Below are 22,761 nucleotides of genomic sequence, written 5' to 3'. Positions count from 1 at the left end.
TCTCTTTCATTAAAGACGCATTTCAGTACGTCCTGCTAAAGTCGTCATGGAATAAATGAATCCAGCAGAGGACAGAGACCTTTATTCCTCAGCATGGTCAAGGGACAATCCTCTAGCACATACTATACACACATACACTTACAAGAATGTGCTCTCTAAACAGTAGGAAAGGCGTCTGGGACGGCCTTTGAAGGATTTGACTCAGAAGAACCAATCATGTTAAGGAAGCATCCATGACAGCAAATATGTAGCATCACCCTCAGATTTCCTGGGTTTTCAAGAATCAATCATTTTCATAGTTTTCACTGGTTTTAATGCGGTGGCCTTTAGTGTCTGACTCCACCTAACTCTGCATAATATCCATCAAATTCAAAAAGAAATACAGAAAGAAGTGGAGCGTGTGCATTCACATGTTCCTCAAAGCAACCATGACAAATAGGAAGTTGAAGGTGCAGCTCTGTGTGGGACTGGATGGAGGTGTCACACCCCATCCACCTAAAAAAAAAATTGCACAAGAGCTTATTAGAAAATGTGTTATGGCTGCATATTTGTTGGCCTGCATCAGCAACATGGTTTAGATTGAGCACCAAACTGTGTAAATATGAATCAGGCACTTGATTGATGAGAGCACCTCTGTAATTATATCCAGCCGTCCTTATTTGCTTTGGCAAGACATCTGTCGTCGGCCCTCCTCTTCCCTCCTTAAATGTCAGGTTGTGGGTGTGGCAGGGGAGAAACGCTGACAGATTGTCAGTTTTCAGCACACCTGCAGGGAGTTCCCTCTACACACAGACGCTTATACCTTTTCTTTTTTTGCTTAGTATATATTTACTCCATCAGAAAAACACTGACTGATAAATTTAGACAATACAAGCTCCTGGCAGGATTCAGCAGTTTCTGTTAGTTGAAAAACTTTTGCCCTGAAGAAGAAAAAAACTTGGACTGTGAGGGTGAGATAACGCTAAACCCACAGCCAGCATTCTGATCTGTGTTGCAATATTTTTTGGTACGCAATGTGCTGTGTTAATTCATGCTGCTTGGCAGTGAAGCCCGAGCATCTCGAGGTAACGATGATTCTATTTTCACTCATGTAGTTGTGATTATTATGGTGAACCAGAAAAAGGATTCGTCCTTAAGAAAAAGCCGGTGGAATGCATTCAGCCCGTGCACACAAGATCTTTCAATGAGTAAAATGAACTTGATCCCCCAGGCTTATGTGTGTATGTTCAGTGATTTGTAGAAGGGATTTAGGGGGCTTTAACATGTGCGTCTACTGGCAGAATGTCCTTTAGACACTGGTGGTGCAGCACACAGTTGCTGCCTCAACACCTCATTGTTCCAACGCCGGTCTGCTTGCCTGTTTGAGCCTGGGATGCTGAGGTTGCTGCCGCAGGGTCTCAGAGGACGCAATTGAGAGCTAGAATTAATGGTATAAGGTCACCCTATTATTAATAGCATATGAATTTCAAACTGCACAGACTGAGGCATAACTTGGACAGTGCAGTTGAGCTCATATGTCATCTTAAATCTCTGAGGTGTTACAGCGGTTTCACCTGATCGCCTCTGTAGAAACCACATCGGTTTCTTTTGGAGCTCTCAGCTGTCACAGCCCTCCAAGGTGTCCATTTTTTTTCTCTTGGCACTTTATATTTTTTTATTACTATATTGCTATAAAGTAATTAAGAAAATACCTCCCCTCCCGACCTTCTCCTCCTCCGATCCCCTGGAGCCAGCTGCCTAACACTTAACGTGCTGTCCAGAGACGAGGCTGCACAGGACCTGACAGTGAGGTGTAATGGGAGCACTGGCAGGAGTGCACGCGGTCCTGATTGCTGCATGTTCCTTCAGAAGCAAGGTTTATGTTTCATCATGCGCCTGTCCACCGCACTCCATAAAAAGCAAATAAACTCTGCGCTGGCAATGGCATAATAATGACAGAGCTGGCTAATGAGCGAATTAAAGAGTAATAAATACAACTCTGGCCTTCTGAGTGAGCTGTGAAGTTTCTTACATCAGCCTTGGTGTTTAAAGCCATTTTTACCACTTAGCTATACCTTACATAACCCCACATGTTGTTCTTATAACGTACCAATAATAGATCTCTGTATTTGTATTATATTTCCCTCAACATACTGGACTGTTCTGGATGAGGAATGTAAGAAGAACGTGTTGAAAATTTACCGCTGTACCTACCTTAGGTCTGCAGCTGGTGAAGGAGTCTAAATTAAATCGGGTTGAATGAGTGACTTTGGCAGGTCGTTGGTTGGTGCGGTTTGGCTGGTCCCAGTGCAGTACAGAAGCAGCCTGGCAGTGGTTTGACTGAGCTTTCACACCAGTTCTCACATAAGACCCCGGAGCTTCTCTCTGTCCTGATCCGAAAACATTTCCTGCAACAGAATCTCATTCTATTGGACATGCACGGACATTCGTGTTGGATCACTTTAACTTTTATTGAGTTTGATTCGTTCGGGTTGAGCTGTTGCATTTAGAGCAGGAGGAGTTTGAATAGATTGGTAAACTTTCATTTTAAATTTTATCATCCCATTATGTTTGGCTCACGCTGAGTTTTTTTTTCTTTTATCCTCCGCCCTTTCCAAACATTCAGTAAATTTGTTCCACGTGTTGAACAAAAAAAAAAAGGGAATCCCAAGAACATTAAACCGAGTGTATCATTTATTAAATGCTCTCTGTACAGCATGGTAAAGAGACATGCCAGCGCCAGATTGAATCGAGCCCAGACATGAGCAGGAGAAGTGGCAGGATGAGAGTGAGGCGTAAGACAGTATGGGAGGCTAGTAGTGTTAAGGCATGAAGAGAGAATCTGTCAGGGCCCACACCAAGCAGAAGCCAAGCACCAGTAGATTTCTAGATACAGCCTGTGCCTGTCTGCTCCCCACTGACAACCCCTCTTCCCCATCTTTGCTTTTGTAAACGTCTTTTGAAAGTATGCCCGGCATCTGTAACAAAAAAAAAAGGGGTGTGTACTGGTTGCTCATGTGAAGCGTGGTCGTAGGGGAAGCGCCTGAGCGAGGTGCCTGTCAGGCAGCCAGTGCACATGCACAGAAGGCATCATCTCATCAGCCTTTGATGTGGCTGCTTCTTTTGAAGAACTGACACCCTTCTCTTTTTTTGCAGTGCTTGGAGCCCTGCAAGGAATCCTGGGACCTGAAGGAAAACCAGTGCCAAGATTTATGCGAGGTATGTCACTACCACAAATACTGTGGTTACCTCAGATTCAGGGTGTTGGAGTGTTTTCAGGCCCACTGGGAAAATTCAATAAGAGGAGAGCTTGAAAAGGAGTGTGAAGTAACTCTTTCTGCACTGTAACGACGCCACACTGTGAGGCTGAGTCCAAAGCTGTTTAATGTGCTCGCCGCTCCAGTGAGTCATAAGCTGAACTGTAAACAGGACAATCACTGTTAGCACACAGAGCCGCCTGTTTGCAGCCGGGCAGGTTGGTCTTAAAAAGTAATCTGACATACATTTTTCCCTCTCCTTCTTCCTCAGCCCCTCTTTCCCAAAAAGCACTATGAGTGTCTTACGAGCTGCGAGTTCTTAAAGTCGATAGAGGGAGTGAAGCAAGGCGACTGCCCTGCCCCGGAGAAGGCCAGCGGGTTTGCAGCAGCCTGTGTGGAGAGCTGTGAGGAGGACGAAGAGTGTTCATCTGTCAAAAAGTGTTGCTCCAACGGTTGCGGCCACACCTGCCAGCAGCCTAAGAATCTCTACAAAGGTAATGTTGGAGGCAAATGAGCTTGTGTCACATTGCATTACATCATTCTGCAACAACAAATTGCCTTTCTTATGAATTCAGTGTGGGGTGGTTTGGCTATACCAGTGGAACCAGAGGCAGCTGCTTTGCTGCAGAGGAGCAAGTTGTGCATATATTTGTGGTTCACAAGTCATTTTTTTATCATGCACATGGCATAGAGAGATTTCAGAACACTGAAGGGTGCATTTTAAAGGTGTTACAATGCTGAGGAGTTTCTGTGGCTGCAGCTTTTTGCCCTTAATACTGCAATATTAAAAACTGATTTATTGATTACATTATTACTAGTGACAAACACATTGCATTTCGCCTCAGTGCTTCTTAGTCGGAGCTGCTCGTGATTTCCCCAGATGGATGCTTTTAATGCAAGCAGTAAGCACAGAGGCTCAATAAGATAAAAGCATAACAACCTAAGCTGGATTATATAAATGTATAGTGAATCCAAGCAATGACAAGAACCTGCCATTATCAAACAGAGAGAGAATACAGCGAGAGTGGCGATACAGACGTGAAAAATCAAACAAGCATTGTCACATAAATGTACTGAATATTACAAACAGTGGTGAAGTCTGATTCCTTAATACTTCAACAATGTTTGCTTCGGTGAAACTGTCCTACCAGAACACACAGGCTGTCCTCTGATGACTTCCTCTAGGGTAATCAGCCAATGCAGATATCCGGATATTCGGGTCATTGTTTACACTCTGACTATCAACGAGATGACGAATGGTAGTTTAGAGACAAGATCTGACTCTCTGAACTCGCACTCAGTTAACAATTTAAAACCAGTATAAGGAAAACAGGATGACAGGATGGTTGCATGCCCCCACATAAATATAGCTTGTCCAGCTCACAATTCTACATTATGCACAACAAGATTTCCAGTGTAATATCACTTTAATTAGTGCTTTTATATCGGCTCGTCTTCAGCTTTTTTATTCACCTTATGATCTGAGTAATATACACTTAAATATCCCTTAAAGTCTAGTCTGACATTTGTTATCTGATGAGACAGGACAACAGTGTAAAAACACCAAAACATGATATTAGAAAAATGATGATTACTTAATTAGATTAAAAAACAGAGTTCTTGAAGGAGCCAGGTTGGCAGAGCTGATGTAAAAGGTGTCTAAACATTGAGACTGTGCGCACTGATTAAGTTTGCTTAATTGTCTCCACTCATCTCTTTATTTAATTATGTCTCGGTAGCGTTTCCAAGAGGGAGCAGATCACAGTAACACGGTTCATCAGCTGAATCATGCATGCTCCCTCCCTCCCTCCCTTCTTATTTTTCCTGCCCAATAAATGGTGTTTTTGTATCTGGTGGCGGTCCAACATAAATGTTTTTAATGTGATTAACAGCTGCAGTTTGCATAATTTGTTTTATAAATAATGTTGAACCACTTAATTCCTCATCTCAGTGACGTAAACACAGATTATTACGGACAACATTTTATCATAAATCTTTATTTCATCTCTCTGCATTGTACCTCACCCACACACTCCTCGCGTTCATCTGAAATCGGAATACATCTTCACTATTGAATTTGCATGGATGAGCTGGAGGGTTTTTAACAGACACAGATGTACCCAGGAATCTCTGCTTCAGTAAAATAGTTTTAATAGAGCTGCCCAAAGGCAGTTAGATGTTCTGAGGGTGCTGAGTTGTTATGTTAGAGAACCAAGGGGCCCTGAACTTGGAGATGGAAGCTGGAACTACATTACACACACTGTCAGTGCACAATTGCTGGCAGCCCGAGGCCATAACAAAATTGAGGAGATGTTGAAGTGAGAGAGCGGTGGAAGATGAGTTTAAATCAAGATTTGAACCGCTGCAGTGATCGACCGCAGCAGCTTTGAATCGCTCTGCAGCGAGTCTTTACCTTATTTAAGTAGCAGGAGATTGTGGTTTGTGCACTCAGGAGAGCGTGCTAGTATTTATATTTGAAAAAAAAAAATCCTGTGGGACTTTATGGTGGATGTCATGCTCTAAAGGTGTACAACATGTTAATCTTGGAAAGATGAAAGCAGGCGTATCCTTGAAAAGGACCCAGGAGTGACCCAGTCAATGAAAACCATTCAGCGCGCTGTGAGACCTTCAAATCAAGCAGCCTCCCTGCTGATTTAGTCCAAACACTGAGCTCATGACGGGGGTCGCCATCAGCGCTGCATTTACACTGAATTACACTTGATCATTTTGGTGAAAGTCCGGATGGAATTCCTGTCCTGGTCCTCAGTGTTAAAGGTCTAATTAGTTGCTCATGGTTTGAAGAGCGTAATTGTTTCTGTGTGTGTGCACAAGTGTGTATGCAGCTCTTTGCCGTGATGAGCCATGATGCTGGAAGCCATTAACAAACACAAGCGGGGAGAAATGGAGCGTTACCCCCACTGAGATCACTCTCAGATGTGTGTGTGTGTGTGTGTTCAGGTTAGGGTCCCTGACAGGAAAACTTCAGGATCTCAGAGACACTAGACCCCCAACTGGGCTTTTGATGTCTTTAAAACACTTCCTCTTTTTTTGACATTTTGTATGATGCGCTGAAGTTGAATCTGCAGAGATTCGAATTCATACTTTCTTTACTCTGCATGTGATGCAGTGTATTTCCTGACAATAAGCAGCACACACTTCTGCAGTATTATATATTACATGCGAAAAAAAAACATGTATGTCAGAATTAAATGAGATTTTCATGCTGTCACAACAAGTCAATCAAGTTCACGAGCCATCCTCAGTTTACTGTAACTCGCTCTGTGCTACAAGCAGTTTTCAGTGTTTTCCTCAACCTCCCCCTGTAATTAGAGCAGTCATTATGACAGTATGTGCGTGAGTTTTGAAAATTATATTCCTGGAGTGTAATTGTTGGAATGATTAGGACATGAATGAATGCTGTACTCTTGATCGTGCTTCAGCAGCACTTACATCATGGATTTGGAGTAAGCGTGTGGCCATTGACAAAAAAAAAACTGCTGTATGATTTTTGGACCGAACCTGACCCAAAAGTTATCTTTGGAAAGAGTAAGCTGAGTGAAAGTGAATTCATTGTCCTCCCACATATTGCGGAAGAGAGAGGCGGTGTGTGTGTGTGTTTGTGTGGTACTTGTGTGACTTTGTGGGATGATGAGCTAAGACAGGGAGGGAGAAGAGGAATGCTGTGGTTACCTTGGTGTTGATTATTGTGCAGGAAATGTGACACGTTACTTCGTGCATGCACACACACACATAAACACACGCACACACACACTGCTGTAGAGCTGTGAAACCACAGCACAATGACCCCCAGCTGTTACTGTGCAGAAGGCTGTTATCAGTGCAACAAAGTACTGACTCCATATGCATGCGGCTCAAGGACCCTCCTCCATCTTCAGGGATTTTATCTGCATCAATCAGTCACTTTTACATCCTCTGAATAGAGTCTGAATAGAGGTATAAGCACATCAAATGCTCTGCATGCAAAACGCAGTCTTTATTATGTTGTTTGCCGACATGCCGCAAGGTAGCCTTGAGCGTGCTGTGATGCTGTTTATAAATGCGAAGCAGCAGCAGCAGGACAGAGGTCCAACATAATGGTCTGGAGTGCTAGGTGATTTATAGAGAACTGTGGGATGTGTTCAGCCTTCTCCTGTACTTCCAAACTTGCTTTTCCAATCTCCATCTCATTATCACTGTGCCCGACGCTCAATCAACAACTCACTACGTCTCCACTGCAATAAATTCACTAGAGGGAGTCAGCCTGACTTGGCTTGAGTGTTTGGCCCGGTCCCGCACTTAATAAATCTCTAATTTATTGCACATGGCTGCATCGACTTTGTCTGAAAGGCAGAATGTGAAGTTCAATGGTGGAAATTAACTTTAGGTATATATATATATATGTGTGTGTGTTTGGGCCTGTGTATTGTACACGCTTCATCTCACATACCTATATGCAAACTACGTGTATCATCACTAAGAAGCGCAGCTACTAAAACATTCCAGCCAGGAAATATCAGACTCTGTCACAGTAGAAAGAGGATGCTGTTGACCCACAGCATGTATTAAATCTATTGCAGTGAGGTCATGTCTCATTTTCAAATCTGTATCTGTCCAGCTCTGATGGTGTCATTTATCTTTCCAACCCAAGAGAGGAAAACAGCACATTTCATGTTGAATCTCACCGACAATGTTCCACACAGTGGTGATATTAACTTCTCTGTCATGAGATCAACATCATCTCCTGCACTTTTAGGAGTCCCTCTGAAGCCGAGGAAAGAGCTGGTGTTCGCAGAGCAGCCGTCAGGTCAGCTGGAGATCCGCTGGTCTTCCAAGTTCAACATCTCGGTGGAGCCCGCCCTCTACGTGGTGCAGCGCCGCTGGAACTATGGCATCCATCCCAGCGAGGACGATGCCACAGAGTGGGAGACGGTGGCGCAGGTAGAAACTCGTTTTTTTTTTTTTTTAGATCCCATTAACTTTGTTGTGTGTGTGAGTCTTATATGTATCACAACAGAGTTGCAGCCTCACATGTCCCAGCATGCGACATGCTGCAGCTGTGGAACTGCTGCGCTGCGCTGACAGACTGACGCACGCGGTTGCACATTCCTCACACTCACGGTGTCTTTGAAAGTTTGGCAAAGAGAAACACACAGATGACTGATGTGGCTGCAAGCTCACATGGGGCTGTGACCCTGCGTAAACCCTGACCCCTGTGGTTTGTTCTCCCCCCCACCCCACCCCATCTGTCCCTCAGACTGCAGAGGAGCGAATCCAACTGGCTGACATCCGAGCCAGCAGATGGTACCAGTTCAGAGTTGCAGCAGTCAATGTCCATGGGACCCGTGGCTTCACCGCTCCCAGCAAACACTTCCGCTCCTCCAGAGGTCTGTGTGTGCATATGTGCATGTTCGTGTGTTTGTGTGTGGCCTTCTCTTGTGTGTAAGTTCCTGTTTGACACTCACTGCCCTCCATTTGTTACGGTTAAGACCTTGGGACAGGTGGAACATTTGGGAAAGAGTTTAAAGACCTGGTTTGACCTCTTATGAGGACATCCAAAACATACTTATGTACATGTCAGCCAAGTTTATTTAATCACTGATTCAAAGAAATTATGTATGATCCACCCTGAAGCTTTTCAGCTCCACATCTCCATCAGGCAGCAGGAAAATAATTATGGCTCTAAAGCCAAACACACATTAATCACAGGGTTCACACTGCTTAGATGTGTTTATTTAAAGCTAAATTTGGATATTAAACTACTGAATTATTTCACACACTGTACCTTGTTAACCTAAATTGTAAATTCACTGTATCCCCTCTACTGTTTCCACACACCAGTGAGCTAAATGGTATGATGCCAAGCAGACTGCCAGTAATGAGGAGCGACTGAGCACACAGAACATTTCTTTTCTGTGTTGCAACAAGATCTTCATTTATGTCTTCAAAGCAGGGGTTTCCCCCTATTTACAGTCATATAAAATGTAATAAGTCTGAATTAGTCAGGATGTAGCAGGTTTCAAATGAATGCGAGGGTTGTCTCGCTCCCAGACAAAGTGACGTAACGCAGATCTTTGCTGCAGATTAGTGAACAAGCTCCGATGGCATCCTGCGTGTTACTCTCCTTTACGGCGCTCTCTAAAAAGCCACACTGTGTAGCAGATGGCATTTGTTAAGAGTTATGGACAGTTTCTTGGTGGTTCCCAGGCAGTACAGGTTTACGATATAATACAGTGTCCAGATTACATCAGATTCAGATCAGATAAGGTGTGTTTGTTTGGCATGTAGAAGCAGAAACACAGGTTATGCCTTGAGAAGCAGGGGTGGAAGAAGTACTTACCGGTAGTTTAATTAAGTCAAACTTAATTAAAATGATCAATTGTAGTTAAAAGTAAAAGTGCAGATTTGGTCCCTCTGACTTATATATGAATGCATATGACATAATTGGATTGTTAATAGTGAAGCGCCAGTAGAAATAAGAATATAGAAATAATTTCTATACAGTATAATGTGCAGGGACGTCTGAGGTGCTGTTTAAAAGGGGACAAAAAACTATTTGATGCAAGTGTTATCTCTTAGACAACTGAAATGTGACTTGTCAAATAAAACTAGAGTGGAAAGCCCAATATATTTATTTTAACTGAAGTTCAAGTGAAATACTTGTACTTAAATACAGAGTAAATGTTCCTAGTTTGTTGCTTTCCCCTGGTGGGAATACATGAATCAGATATCCTAAGTACTCACCATACTCTGCCGAACACAAAACGTATTAGTGCGTTTGGTGGTGCGTTGACCCGTCCTGTCAATCCTCTGTCATACATTTGCTCCCTAGAGCCTTGCTGTCCACGGGCACAGCCCGACGCCAGGTGGGAAAAGGATTCTGCTGCAGGGAGGGAAAGCGATCCTCCAATCAGGCCGATCAGTGCCAGAACGTTGATAGATTGATGAGAGCTGTCATGAGTTTGATGAACTCCTGGCTGTTTTGTCATGCCATTGTTATTTACATAGTACGACCATATCATCTGAATGCAATTTTGCACTACTACACTTTGTTAGGGCAATTTGTAAGAGCTGACTGCTTATTTATCTTGCGCAGCCAACATCAGTTGGTATGGAGAACTGATGTGTCCAATTGTGTTTTTGGAGGGGATTAAATGTGTTTCAGGTGGGAGAGGGCAGGAGAGAGAGCACAGCCAACTTGGGCTGTGGCGTGAATCATTTTCTCATTACGGGACCGTTCCCTCCGCTCTGGCGTCTGGCATGTGGCCCTGCCTGTCCTCCTGACATCAGCAGCCGGCGCTGGGTTGGGTCGCAGCACATATGGACAGGTTCAGAACCAGATTTTACTGTGGACAGGCGCACACATGAGAGTGAGAGTGCAGGAATGTTGAACGTGGTGCCAAAGTGAGCAGCATGTGTTTGTTAACCCCGTGACCTGCGCTCTCGTTCCTGCTGAACGCTGTCATAGTCACGACATGACACCTGTCATAACATCTCATGGCAGATTGTCAATGGAAGACTAATTACTTTACACAGTGTCATACATGCCCCCCTCCACTACTCAGACCACAGCGGTGAAAGGTTTCTACCTGAAATTATATTTACAAGAATGATTTGTCACACACAAGAACCAGAAGAGGCCCTCTTTGTCTTTCCTCCTAAATGTTCACAGATGCATTAAAGTCTTTTAACGCTGACAGCTTTGTTTATCCTTGTTGCTACGTCTTCAGATCCATCCGCCCCTCCTAGCCCGACTAGCCTGCGTGTCACTAACGTGACTCTGGCCGATGAAGGCTTGGTGACAGCTCGCCTGAACTGGACCCTGCCAGAAGAGCCCGACATTCCCATACATCACTACAAAGTGTTCTGGAGCTGGACTGTTCCCACCAAGTCCATGGTGCCATCCAAGAAGAAGAGGAGAAAGACCACCAATGGGGTAATCTTCTTACTCTGTCACTTAGTGATGTGTGCTTCTATTTTCTTCTTTTCCTTTATCCTCTCTCTCTCTAAGGACTCTTCCAAGATTATTTCAGCGTCTCTTCCTCCAGCCTCAACACATGCTCTGTAAATATCCATGCAGGCCTGCAGTGGGAAAAAAAGATAAACATGGAACAGGGGTTGCATTTATTTATATGTGCTTGCGAGGCTATCAGTCACTCACAGATTGATACAATGCGTTTTTTATTGTTGTAGTTCCTTATGCTGATGAAAGAACCCTTAAACAGAGTTAAGATTTGGAAGAAAACACATTAAGTGTGATGAATAGCCTTGTTTATAGTGATAAATCATGATTTCAAGGCCTGTGTTTCTTAAGTATCTCAATTTGTATTGTTAGCCTGTATTTCACTTTATTCATTCCCTGTTAATCAGTGTGTGTGTGTGTGTGTGTGTGCATGCATGTGTGTAATTTACTTTTCTAAAGATTTCAGCTGCTTAAAAATCCAATGGTTATATAACTGTACCCATCAATATCATGTTTAAACAAAATACCAGTGATTTTTCCTGGTAATAATGCCCTTGTTATTCTCTGCAATAGTCATGTTTTCATACTGGAACATTTTTTAGGTATTTGCTCTGGCCCCTGTTAGAGGTTTTATAACCTTTTCTCTGGGATGTCACCAATAGCTTACTTCTTATGACCAAAAAAATGCTTATTTTATTGTTTTCAAAGCTTCAACAAACAACAAATTGAAGCAGCGGGTTCATGAATGTCTGTCCTTAAAAATCACAGACTTGTTTGTGATGTGTATGCAAAATATTTCTAGTAACTTGTGAGCTGATAGCATGTCAGCACGGCTTGGTTATTCCAGAAATATTGTCTAGACAGGCAAGTCCTCTATAGAGTCTTCTCCTGAATTAGTTTTTTGAAATGCAAAGCAGATGTGGCACAAAGGAGATAGAGGTGGGAGACACCAGACACCTATTGACACATGTACTACTGGTTTCCACTTTGGCACCTCAGGGCTTTGAAAGCAGCCCGCTGGCAGAGGAATGTCAAAACACCCACAGTCAATAAGAAGAACTCATCAGGTTCACGCTGATGGTGGAATGCTGGAAGTCAAACACAGTGAAGAAGCCCTGGGAGGCTCTGATAACAGGGCGCTCTCACAAGACCCCGAAGGCTATCTCCTCACCACGATCCCTTCCTCTGCTCCACATGTGTTCTTAATAAGCAGGGCTTTCCCACAGGCCTGTGTTGGCTGGGGCAGAGCTGGCTTGGAGCTGTGACTGCGATATAGTGACAGGGCTTTGAGTGGAGGCTCAAGTGACAGTGCGGTAACGTACAAATGCCAACATCCAAGTGTTTTCTGTTGTCACAGGCTCAGAACTGGGTGGATCTGGAGGGACTGCAGCAGAACAGCAGCTACACTGTGGAGTTGCAGGCTGTCTCGTACTGGGGACAGGTGCGCCTGAAGAGCACCAAGGCTTCTCTTCACTTCAGTACTGCCCAGAATAATGAATCAGGTAAACACTGACATTCTGTTCTTCATTTATTGTTTTTAGCCTTGCTTGCAGCATGACTGCAGGGATAGCTGTCATAAACTTATGTAATTCTGGTGACCAAATTCCTGCCAGACTTCATCAAACACCCTCAGCCAGGAATTGCCTTCCGGTAGAGAGGATACCCAAGTGAAAACAAGCTTGTTTACCAAGATGGCTGTTGTCCAAAGCATAGAGGTTCAACAGCAGGCCCTCATGGTGTCATAAAGGGGCTGCAGAGCCTCGTTAAGATGTCCAGACCACAATGAAAACATGTTTTTATTTGTCATTTTTAGCATCTTTAGCACGTATTACGATGTCATTGTGAAGTTGGTGGAATGCAGACATTAGTCAACTTTTCTCAGATGGCCTCCATCTTCCCACAAGATTTTGATCAACAGTAGTAGCCACACACTGTGCTAGTAGCTTGCCCCAAATTACAACATCTTCCTCCATCTATTACTAATACAAAGCATGTACATAAACTGAAATGCCTGTAGGTGAGACCCCACTTGAAATCTGGCACAGCCTGAAATCATGCAGCATCCAAACGGGCACAGTAGGTACGATTTGGAGTCACATGCATGGGTCATGCACAAGCTGAAATCAAACAGAACCTGGCTGGAGCTGCAGCCTTCTGATTACAGGTCCATATGGGATTGGCTGACCCAGCCTAGCAGAATCCAATTTTCTTTTTGTTTGTTTGCTTTTCATGAGTTGAATTTACCTAAATTACTGAGAGTCCTCAGGCAAACAATCATCCCGAGAAATGCAAAAAGCAGGAACCGCCAAGGTAGGCTGACAGCACATCTGCATTCATTTGGAGCTCTTAAGTATTTAGGAAGACAGACTAAAGCCTCAGTGCTATGAGTGTCTGCGTGTGTGACTCTACACTAGAGAGAATTGTACCTCCAAACTTGGCAGTGTTAGTGCTGTGTGTGTGTGTACACCCGTTGAGTTACAGCACATTTATGCATAAAGAACGTGTTGTTCTACTTGTTGTTCACTGCTGTGATCTTACAAAGAAATAATTGTGTTTCTGTTACCAGGCTGGAGAATTTCACATGGCACAGTCACTGTCGTGTCTGAGCTACAGCAGCAATGTTTCTTGCTTTCTATTTCCAGCAAAATCGGTGCTCAAGTCAAAAAAGGATGAGATATCCCCTCTTGGTTCAACCCTGGCTAAACGCCCCTCTGGGCCTCTCGAGGTGGGCACACCCTTCTACCAGGACGGCCAGCTGCAGGTCCGTGTCTACTGGAAGAACCGGGGAGGTGAGCACTCTAATACACTGATTTATAGCGGTGTTAGAATCTAATTAGCACCCCATTATGCCCATCAATCTTCATGACTTACATGCAGCAGAGGTATTATGACGGATCCTTGCTTACTCAAACAATGGATGATACCTTTTATAAATGTGGTATCAGATGGTGTAAATGAAACAATGTGTCTTTGTGAGAGCTGGGTAATGTGAGCGCCGGGTGATGTGGTGTAAACCTGCACAGGCAGTGGTAGAGCTGAGCCACCGTTTAGTAAAGAACAATAAACACACAGAGCTTGGGAGCCGTGCGATGGGATTTATTGACAGCTGTATTTAATAGATCCTCGCCCTCACATTAGCGTTGAAGCAGCCCATTTTTGTTTTACAAGACCTGATGTCATAGGGAGCAGACAAGGCGTTGCACTGCAGCACTGCAAGGGGTTAAAGCCTTGAGGAATGCCTGTCCCAGCGGTGTCCATTCCCCAAACCTTCTTTTAATACCAGAGTGAAAATATGGAAACCTTGAAAGCCATGCTCTCAGGGTAACCTGTCAAGTCCCATTCACTGGTCTATGTTATGTTACTAATATATGTCATCGCCCAAGCCAAACTCCACATCTTAGAGTCAAGAATGCAAACCCTGGCTGTAGGAGAGCCCTGGTGAGACACCAACTGCTGAATCAGAGTAAGAGGGGGAGAGAGAGAGAGAGAGGGGGGGGGGAGATAGAGTTGGCCCAGAGCTGTTAGCAAGGTTGGCCAGGACTCAGAGAGCTGAGTGATGCTGACGGGGATGAAGCACGGCTGGGGAATCACAGTGCTGCAGAGCTAAACCTGCTCCAGCAGCTTCTCTTTCGGTCTCTTGTTTTGCGGTCCTGGTTTGTGTGTGTATATTTGTGTGTGTGTGAGCCCCTGCCACTCATTAGTCTGAGGGATGACCCTGGCTTTGACTCTGACAACCTGTGTTCCACTACTGTAAATATACAGACGCACAGATGGCCTGGGGAGCTGGAGTCTCTGGACATCTGGTTTGTGTGACAGTGAAAGGGACAGGTTAACTGAACCGTGATTAAACTTTCACTCATTGTCTCTGTGATCCAAAGCAGATGAAAGAGAACCGTACTGTACACCAGCTCAGATAATATATCTCTGCCTGCCTAACACCCAGACAATAGACAGCAGTACGGCGGAGACGGCGGCGGGACTTTTGAGGCTCGCTTCCAGTCATGATTTATCGAACACCGCTGAGGTTCTGTTCTCTACCTGATTTCCATGTCCCATTTCGTGTTTTACATACCACTTCCCCTTCTCCATCAGACACTGCTAAGCATATCTTGTTTATTTTTTTTTCCCCGATTTCCCGGTTCCCTGTAATTCCTCTCTTCTGCTTCCAAAGAGCTCAGGGGCTTCAAGTGCCAGATCTGTGTCTAAGCCTTCAAAGAACCCCTTTTATCTCCTCACTACAACCCAGGCCCCTGCCGAGGGGTGAACATAGCACAACTCAATTATTAATCGGAGAAGTATTTCACATATCCAAGCGACACAGTTAAATGAATAATAAATCATGTAACATAAGATGAGGGCGATGGGCAGATAAACACTGCTGATGAGTTTATGAGGAGCTACTGTACAGTAATGAAATGAGTGCTGCTGAGAGAGTGGGGCATCTGTGTGATGAGCCTTCAGCGGACAAAAAGAAAGGTTTATAATTGATTAGCTGATGCAAAGATAAAGAAGGAAATGCTTTCAAGTTTTCTTCTTCTATATTTTCAGAGACATATGTTATCATGTGGACCCAAAAATGGAAATAGTGATATCAGATCTCAGATAGGGGATGTTGTAATCTGTGAGATAGCCATCAGTTAATCAGTTTCAGCCTGTCAGATTGTCTTTTAATTCTCACTGGGTGCAGTTATGCAAATATTGAAAGACATTTTCCTACAGCATCTAAGGGGAAGGGAGTGTTTGGATCGACTGCTGACCTGCTGCTCAAACTTGCTGTGGCTCCATTGGGCACACAGACCTTTTGTTCATTAGTAAAACCTTCAGCAATACAAGCCCCTATTAAATATGTGACTAATATGTGACCACTCCATTCTCTCTTCCCATCTCATTGCTTCAGACCCCACTGTGAGTCGCTACCACGTCCAGTGGATGCCGGAGTACTGCAGCCACAACGAGACCCGAGGACCAGAGAAATCCGTCACGCAGGTTAGCCTCCAGCAGCCTCCACTCTCTGAGCAATCCCAGGGCACAGAGCTACAACTTCATCAGCTGCTCAGTGCTATGCAAAGCACGTGCCTAACCTTTTGTCTGATGCTTAAAAAGGACTGCTCTGCTAAAGAAAACAACTCCACCAAGTGAACCCGGAGCCCTGTTGCGTTGGATTTGCACTGGGCAAATCACTGACTGTTGTTTTGAATATTATGACTCAGTCGTGTGGTCAGGGATGTGGTGTATTGGCCAATAAAACGCATTTACTGAAACAATGTTTCCCGGAACGGAAGGGGGTGGGGTGGGGTGGGGTGGGCTAGGGGATCCTTTACCTCCAACGGCCCTGGCCATGCTACTGCGTGGGGCTTTTGTTTTAGGATGCAGTCTGCGTGTCAGATATTGGGGTGGGTGTGAGTTAACTGTTTGGACTCAGGCTGATACAAGATGGCAGAGGCCTGGCAATAAACACATTCTTTGGGAAGCAGCACTCCAGTTGCTTGGAAATATCCATCCATTTTCTATAGATCACCAGGAAAGATTCCAGGCTTGTGCTTTTATGTGAGCACAGCACCTCATTCACTTTTAATCAAAGCTGTTTCATATCAGAGTGAATACACACACACACACCCATTCCCGAGGGACTGCCTATTAACGTAGGGCCTCTTTATTACTGCGTCTAAATCCACTACTCAGCAGGAATTTTTTTGTTTCCTTGAAGAGAGATGAGAAAAGAGCTTTTTGTTAAGATCAATAGATGATTAAAGTTTGAAATGAGTGTAAGTGTACTCTGAATTCATTAACATGGATTTACAGGCCATTCTCTTTGCAAATTACACATCAGTCCTCTGAGGTTGCTGCTCCTCATCTTGTGTGTTTTTTTTGCTACATTTGGAAGAAAAATCATTTTTATTGCAGTTTGCATATTAGAGCAGAAGCCTAACCTCTTACCATGTGAGTGTTCAAAGTAGTCCTTCCATGTGGGGCATGTTCCTAAGGCCCGAGCAGGAATGTGATCTGCCCCAGTGCCGTGTATTTAATTATCTCTGAAGCTCCACGGGACCTGACCTGGGTGACGCGTCAAAGTCATCATGCCTGAATAATTGTGTTTCTCTCTGCTCAGGAGAGCTACATCAACCTCCCGGGTCTGCTGTTTTCCTGCAAGTACAAAGTCACCGTTCACACGATGAAGTCCAAGAGACGCTCCAAGGACGAGAGCACCACCTTCCTCACGCCATCCTGTGCTACCATCCGGAGCAAGACTCATAAACACATCCCATGCCCAGGGGAGGGAGGTGAGCGTGCATCCGTCTGACACACCAAAGGGCATTTTAACATCGATCTGCATTAGTGCAGCACAGTAATTAGATACGGAAGCATAATATAATCATGACGACGGAGAAAATCTATACAGTTAAAAGAAAAGGTCATCAGTTTGCATGATATTCAGACTGAATATCTGCAAATAGCGTGGACTCCAGAAAACAAGCTTGCTCTTGCTTTCTTGAAGTACATTCAGACGTGTGTGTGTGTGTACTCAATCTTGACTATGCATTGAAAGTAAGGGTCCACTAACCAATTTACAAACATCAAAATGGCAGCCGAGGATGCTTCAGCCTGTGTACACAGCAGTAATGTGAACCAGAAGCTGTCAGGATGTTTACTATTTCACAGTCTGTATTGCAAAATGTTGCAGCTGAGTATTCGGAGGTCAATTGTGGCTGTCACTGAGTGAGTTCACCACTTTGATTTAAAACAATGCTACCCTGTAATAAACAGTAAGGTGTGCTAATAGAACTTAGATGTGTTTAGCTCCAACAAAACCCTAATCTGTCATTTTGACTTATAGAGCATATAGAAGGAGACATAATGTGCTAATTTGTGATATTTTAGCTTTATTTTAAGCTACGTTGTGCCAACAGGCTCCTTTCTCCTGCTGCACACTTAACCGATAAGCATGATAGTGATGTCACCTTACTCTCTGCTACAAAGCAAATGGTCAAATATTAAAACAATTTTTTTTGTGCCGTCTTTCTCCTGACAGCTGCAGGGCCTCCAAAGGTTTTGGCAAAGCCTGAAAATCTGACGGCGTCCTTTTCCATGAATGAGGGAAACATCACCGGCCACTTCCTGTGGCGAGTGTCCAGGGTGGCTCCCCATCAGCGAATCACAGGCTTTCAGGTCACCTGGGCCGAAATCACTACTGAAAGTCGACAAAACAGCCTGCCCAACAGCATCATCTCCCAGTCCCAGATCCTGCCTCCGGTAAGTCTCTTTACAGGGGAACAGGACTCAGGACTGTTCTCTGTTGTAACTCCATAAATAGCCACAATAGCAACAGAGTGTTAGTTTGTATATAAAAAAGGACATTTTCTCTTCGGCTTTTCTTGACTATGCATTGTCATCTGTCAGAGGTGGCAGTGATTTGAGGATAACGCCGCTGTGGCCTCTTTGCATGAATCTTGTGATAAGCGGTGATGTGTAGACAGACACAGGGATAGATGTGAGGAAGTGTTGTGTCCTGCTGGAAGATCTCCTCCTCTACCTTTTCATCTGCTTTCACGTCTTCCTCTTTCATCCTCCGTGAGAGCTCTGGAGGAAAAAAAAAAAGCCCCTCTTTGACATAATCTGCTCCATCAACAACACGTTCCGCCTATCTGCACCTCCCAGCCTCTAGAGCTTGTCTATAAATAAAACCACCCACCACACATTTTATCAAGCTGGCAGTGAAAAGGAGAGACAGCCAGCCTTATGAAAACAAAGACTTTGTTTTTGTCTGTGGCTTGTGCGGAGACAGCCGTGCTCCTCTGTTTTACAGCCCGTTCAAATTAAAGTCCTGTCGAATTCAAAGGCATGGCATGTTGTATCTCAGCTGATTGCTCACTCTCCTCCCTCACTTGGCAGGACCATAACTTGCTTGTGGTGTCCAATCTGAGGCCATCCACCTACTACAGACTGGAGGTGCAGGTCATAACCACTGGAGGAGAGGGTCCCGCCACTGTCAAGACCTTCCAGACCCCCAACATATTACCAGTCATACAGCACCGTAAGTTACTGCCAGCTATTGTTCCATCACATATTTTTGCTTAAAGTATGACAGTTTAGACTCAGATAGATGTCTGTGCAATAAATATAAGGCTAGGCTAGCAACTGCTTAGCTAAGAACTGGCCTCTCAGCTGGTATTTGTGTGTTTTTTCTAGGACCCAGACTCCGGCAGCACCACTCTCATCACCAGAAGCCATCAGTAGAGAGACACTGAGTTTGAACGTCAAGGCAAACCCACTAGAGAGAAGTACCCAGTGGCTGCTCTCTGCTCCTGTCTGTCAGGGAAGGAATGTGTGGAACCAAACAGAAACACAGCGCACCAGACCATGAACTGACCCCCACTGCTCCTGAAATATGGGTCTATCTTCTCCAGGGCTCCACACACACACACACACACACACCAGCTCTGTTCCTCTGTGACCTCTCTTCTCTCTCTCTCTCTCTCTCTCTCTCTCTCTCTCGACTTATGTGTCACCGGACGGGTTTGTCTGTACAGTGAAATTTATACTGCTCATATTCTGCATTGGTTAACACAAAACTCATCCCAGATTCACAAGGAAGTCCAGGGAGGGGGGGAAAACTAAGATCCAGGAAAAAGTCAGTTGTGATTCAGCTGCTGTCAAAGCATGACAAAGTGACCATTGATTGGATTTGGTGATGTTTGAAAGAAACAATTACTTAAGGGGAAGTTGATGGAAGATGGTTGAACATGCCAGAAGTGTAAAAAAACAATTGTTTAATCACAAGGAAAGAAAAGTAGAAATTCATCTATTTATTTTGTGTTACCCATTAAAGAGGCACTTAGGCATACACGGTCAGTGCTGATGGATTATGTAACTAAAGTCATTGTTGTCTAACCCAGAATATTTCATGTAGTATGTTGCATGTAGTTGCATTTGATTTTAGAACTGTAAATGAATTACTTGCTTCAAATTGAAAGCTTGTAATGGTTTTGCATGACAACCGTTCATTCTGTTGGCATGAAATAAGAGTCTGTGTTACCTCTTTTCAATATGTTAGCAATATTTCATTAACAGATTAACAAAGAATTATATTGGAAGTAATATGTAATGTTTATTAATGAAATTATAACTTGTGTGGAAATGATGAATTGTACATGTTCTTGGCTGTAGAAATATTTGTCGTGGAACAGTCAGTGAATGTCTATATTTATTTATGTGTGTATTACAAAGTTTGATTTGGATGTGTGTGAATGTGTATGTTCTGTGCGTTTTAGTCTTGAATTTTTTTGAACCGACAAAAAAAATGAAAAGAAATTAAAAAAAAAAACCCTTGTAAAGACATTTTGTAAAAATGGAATTGTAAATACAGTCTTATGTTACATGTTATTTTTCCATGGTAGAAACTGTACAAACTGCGAAGTAATAAAATAATCCTTAACCTGTGCCCTCTTTGCTGTTTGTTTAATTGACGCTGCTGTGAAAGTGTAAACAGACGTAGCTTCTCCTCCCAAATGCTCCACTGTTTGCCAATTACTGTTGCTTATTTTGGCTGTGAAATCCGTCATGGCGGGCTCCATGGCGTACAGCGTGCTCACTGATCGGCTCGGGAGCCTGAAGACACGTGCTCTCCAAGTCCAAATAAACAGGTCATCTATAGCTGAGTGAATTTACCATCACTGAGGCTGGGCGCCCGTCAACATAAATGCCCTGCTTCTCGGCGTACTTGTGTGTTCAGAAAGCGTTTAAATGCCTCTTCTGCTCAGCAGCCTCTTTTCGCTCTTGTAAAGTGGGAAGAGAAAATGTTTACAAGAAAATAAAGCAGTGTAAGAGTAAGCCTAATGTGCTGTATATGCATGCAGTGGGTGAGATTTGGTGTATGTGGGATGAAAGCCTTTTTGGCAAACATAATAAACCTTAATGCAGAGCAAAGATAGTGTTCAATAGGACGTACCGCCCATACACTTCACGTTCTTCTTAGAAGTTCTTCTCAGATTTTGTTTACTCAATGATGTTTGGTGGAATCTTCAGACTGCTCTGTAGCAATTCCTCATGTTTTTGTCATGACTTCACACTTATTGAATTTCTGAAGTGAAACACATTTGAATGCTTCCTATAGACAGATAGATAGATAGATAGATAGATAGATAGATAGATAGATAGACAGATAGATAGATAGATAGATAGATAGATAGATAGATAGATAGATAGATAGATAGATAGATAGATAGATAGATAGATAGATAGATAGATTGCAGGTATTGGACATGAATATCTGTGCCTGGTGTGCACACTGTTACACAGACATCGCAAACTCTTACAATTCTGCACAATCATTAATACTGGACTCGTACCATCTCTTCTTTATTGGTACATTGCAGCCATGCACAGGACAAGCACAAGCACAGGACGAGCAAATAGCTCCACAAATATAAAGAATTATTTCATTCTCGAGCATTTTAATTTGATCAAAAGGACGATCACTGTCCTCGGGTGTCAGGCGCAGGTATCACTTCCTGTGCTGTTGTTATGGCACATTTAGAAATCGCACACTGTATGCTTGGTGTTTGAATGTTTGTGGTGTTTGTGTTTTTGTAAGTGCATGTTTGTGAAGAAGATGATGCCATCCAGATGTTTATAGGTCTGTTCTCGTCACCATATTTTTTTTTTTCCACAGCGAGCGACAAATGATCCTGAACCCCTTGTGTTCATGCACTCGGCCTCTTCAGTCAGTCAATGCTTCGCCACTTACTTCTCAGGGATGTTGTTTATGTACAGTTCTATTATGTCACAGGAGATTAGTTCTTTGGTCTGTGCACACTAATCCCTCTTTCTTTTCTTTTCTTTTTGTTTTCTAGGAGCCCGGCCAGTGTTTAGCGAAGCCTCCTTTCTGTGCGAGCCAGCCCAGCCCCTCTCCCTTTTCAGGCTGTCACAGTCCCTCCATCTATACACACACACACAAACACACACATACACAAAATACCATGGCCCTCAAGTGTGAAAACCTCAAAACAAAAGGGCCTCCAGCCTCCTTTGAGGCATGCTGCAAGACGTCCAAGTCTCTGAGAGACATAAAAGAAAGGGAAAAAAATGCAACAACTAAATAATAGGCCAGTTGTCAGTACAAAAGCTTTGTCTGTGACGGTACAAGGCCAGTGAGGGCTTATACACTTTGCATGACATTACGTCCCTATTGCGAAAAGCCAGGCAGGGGATATTGCTTTCAAATATAACACATTTCTCTGTAAACAGTATTATTCATTTGGCTCAGCCAGTTAAATATTGACCCATCTTCTGGTTGACATTAGTGCCTGTTTTATGAGGATAGAGAATGACACAGTGAGTCCTTTCAAAGGAGCACAAAGATACGCTGTTTCTCCCACACATTTCCTCTGACCTCCTAGCACCCGTTCTGCAGATTAACATTGCAATGAGCCATACATCACGATTTATCAATCTCTGCCACTTTTATGGGTCATCCTACCAATACTTGACGGGGGCGACTGTAACATTACTCCTCTAAGGGATGGGAGGAATTTATGTTTTGATGAAAGCTTACAATCCTCGTCCGAC

The 22,761-nt window shown here is 43.7% G+C and overlaps 1 protein-coding gene across 1 annotated transcript in view; it reads left to right on the top strand.

Moving 5' to 3' along the window:
- The window catches only part of anos1 (anosmin 1), a 38,316-nt gene extending 17,700 nt beyond the window's left edge, over positions 1 to 20,616 (top strand). The window contains exons 3-14 of the mRNA XM_028394470.1: positions 3,136 to 3,198; positions 3,508 to 3,730; positions 7,990 to 8,174; positions 8,491 to 8,620; positions 10,964 to 11,169; positions 12,554 to 12,698; positions 13,839 to 13,985; positions 16,094 to 16,182; positions 17,306 to 17,477; positions 18,227 to 18,447; positions 19,087 to 19,228; positions 19,384 to 20,616. Coding sequence (XP_028250271.1) covers positions 3,136 to 3,198; positions 3,508 to 3,730; positions 7,990 to 8,174; positions 8,491 to 8,620; positions 10,964 to 11,169; positions 12,554 to 12,698; positions 13,839 to 13,985; positions 16,094 to 16,182; positions 17,306 to 17,477; positions 18,227 to 18,447; positions 19,087 to 19,228; positions 19,384 to 19,442 — 1,782 coding nt within the window. The 3' untranslated portion in view covers positions 19,443 to 20,616. The remainder of the gene's footprint in view (positions 1 to 3,135; positions 3,199 to 3,507; positions 3,731 to 7,989; positions 8,175 to 8,490; positions 8,621 to 10,963; positions 11,170 to 12,553; positions 12,699 to 13,838; positions 13,986 to 16,093; positions 16,183 to 17,305; positions 17,478 to 18,226; positions 18,448 to 19,086; positions 19,229 to 19,383) is intronic.
- The last annotated feature ends 2,145 nt before the right edge of the window (positions 20,617 to 22,761 follow it).

Source organism: Parambassis ranga, chromosome 21 (assembly GCF_900634625.1).
Source record: "Parambassis ranga chromosome 21, fParRan2.1, whole genome shotgun sequence".
Classification (NCBI taxonomy): Eukaryota; Metazoa; Chordata; class Actinopteri; family Ambassidae; genus Parambassis; species Parambassis ranga.
This window is presented reverse-complemented; position numbering and strand designations above follow the sequence as displayed.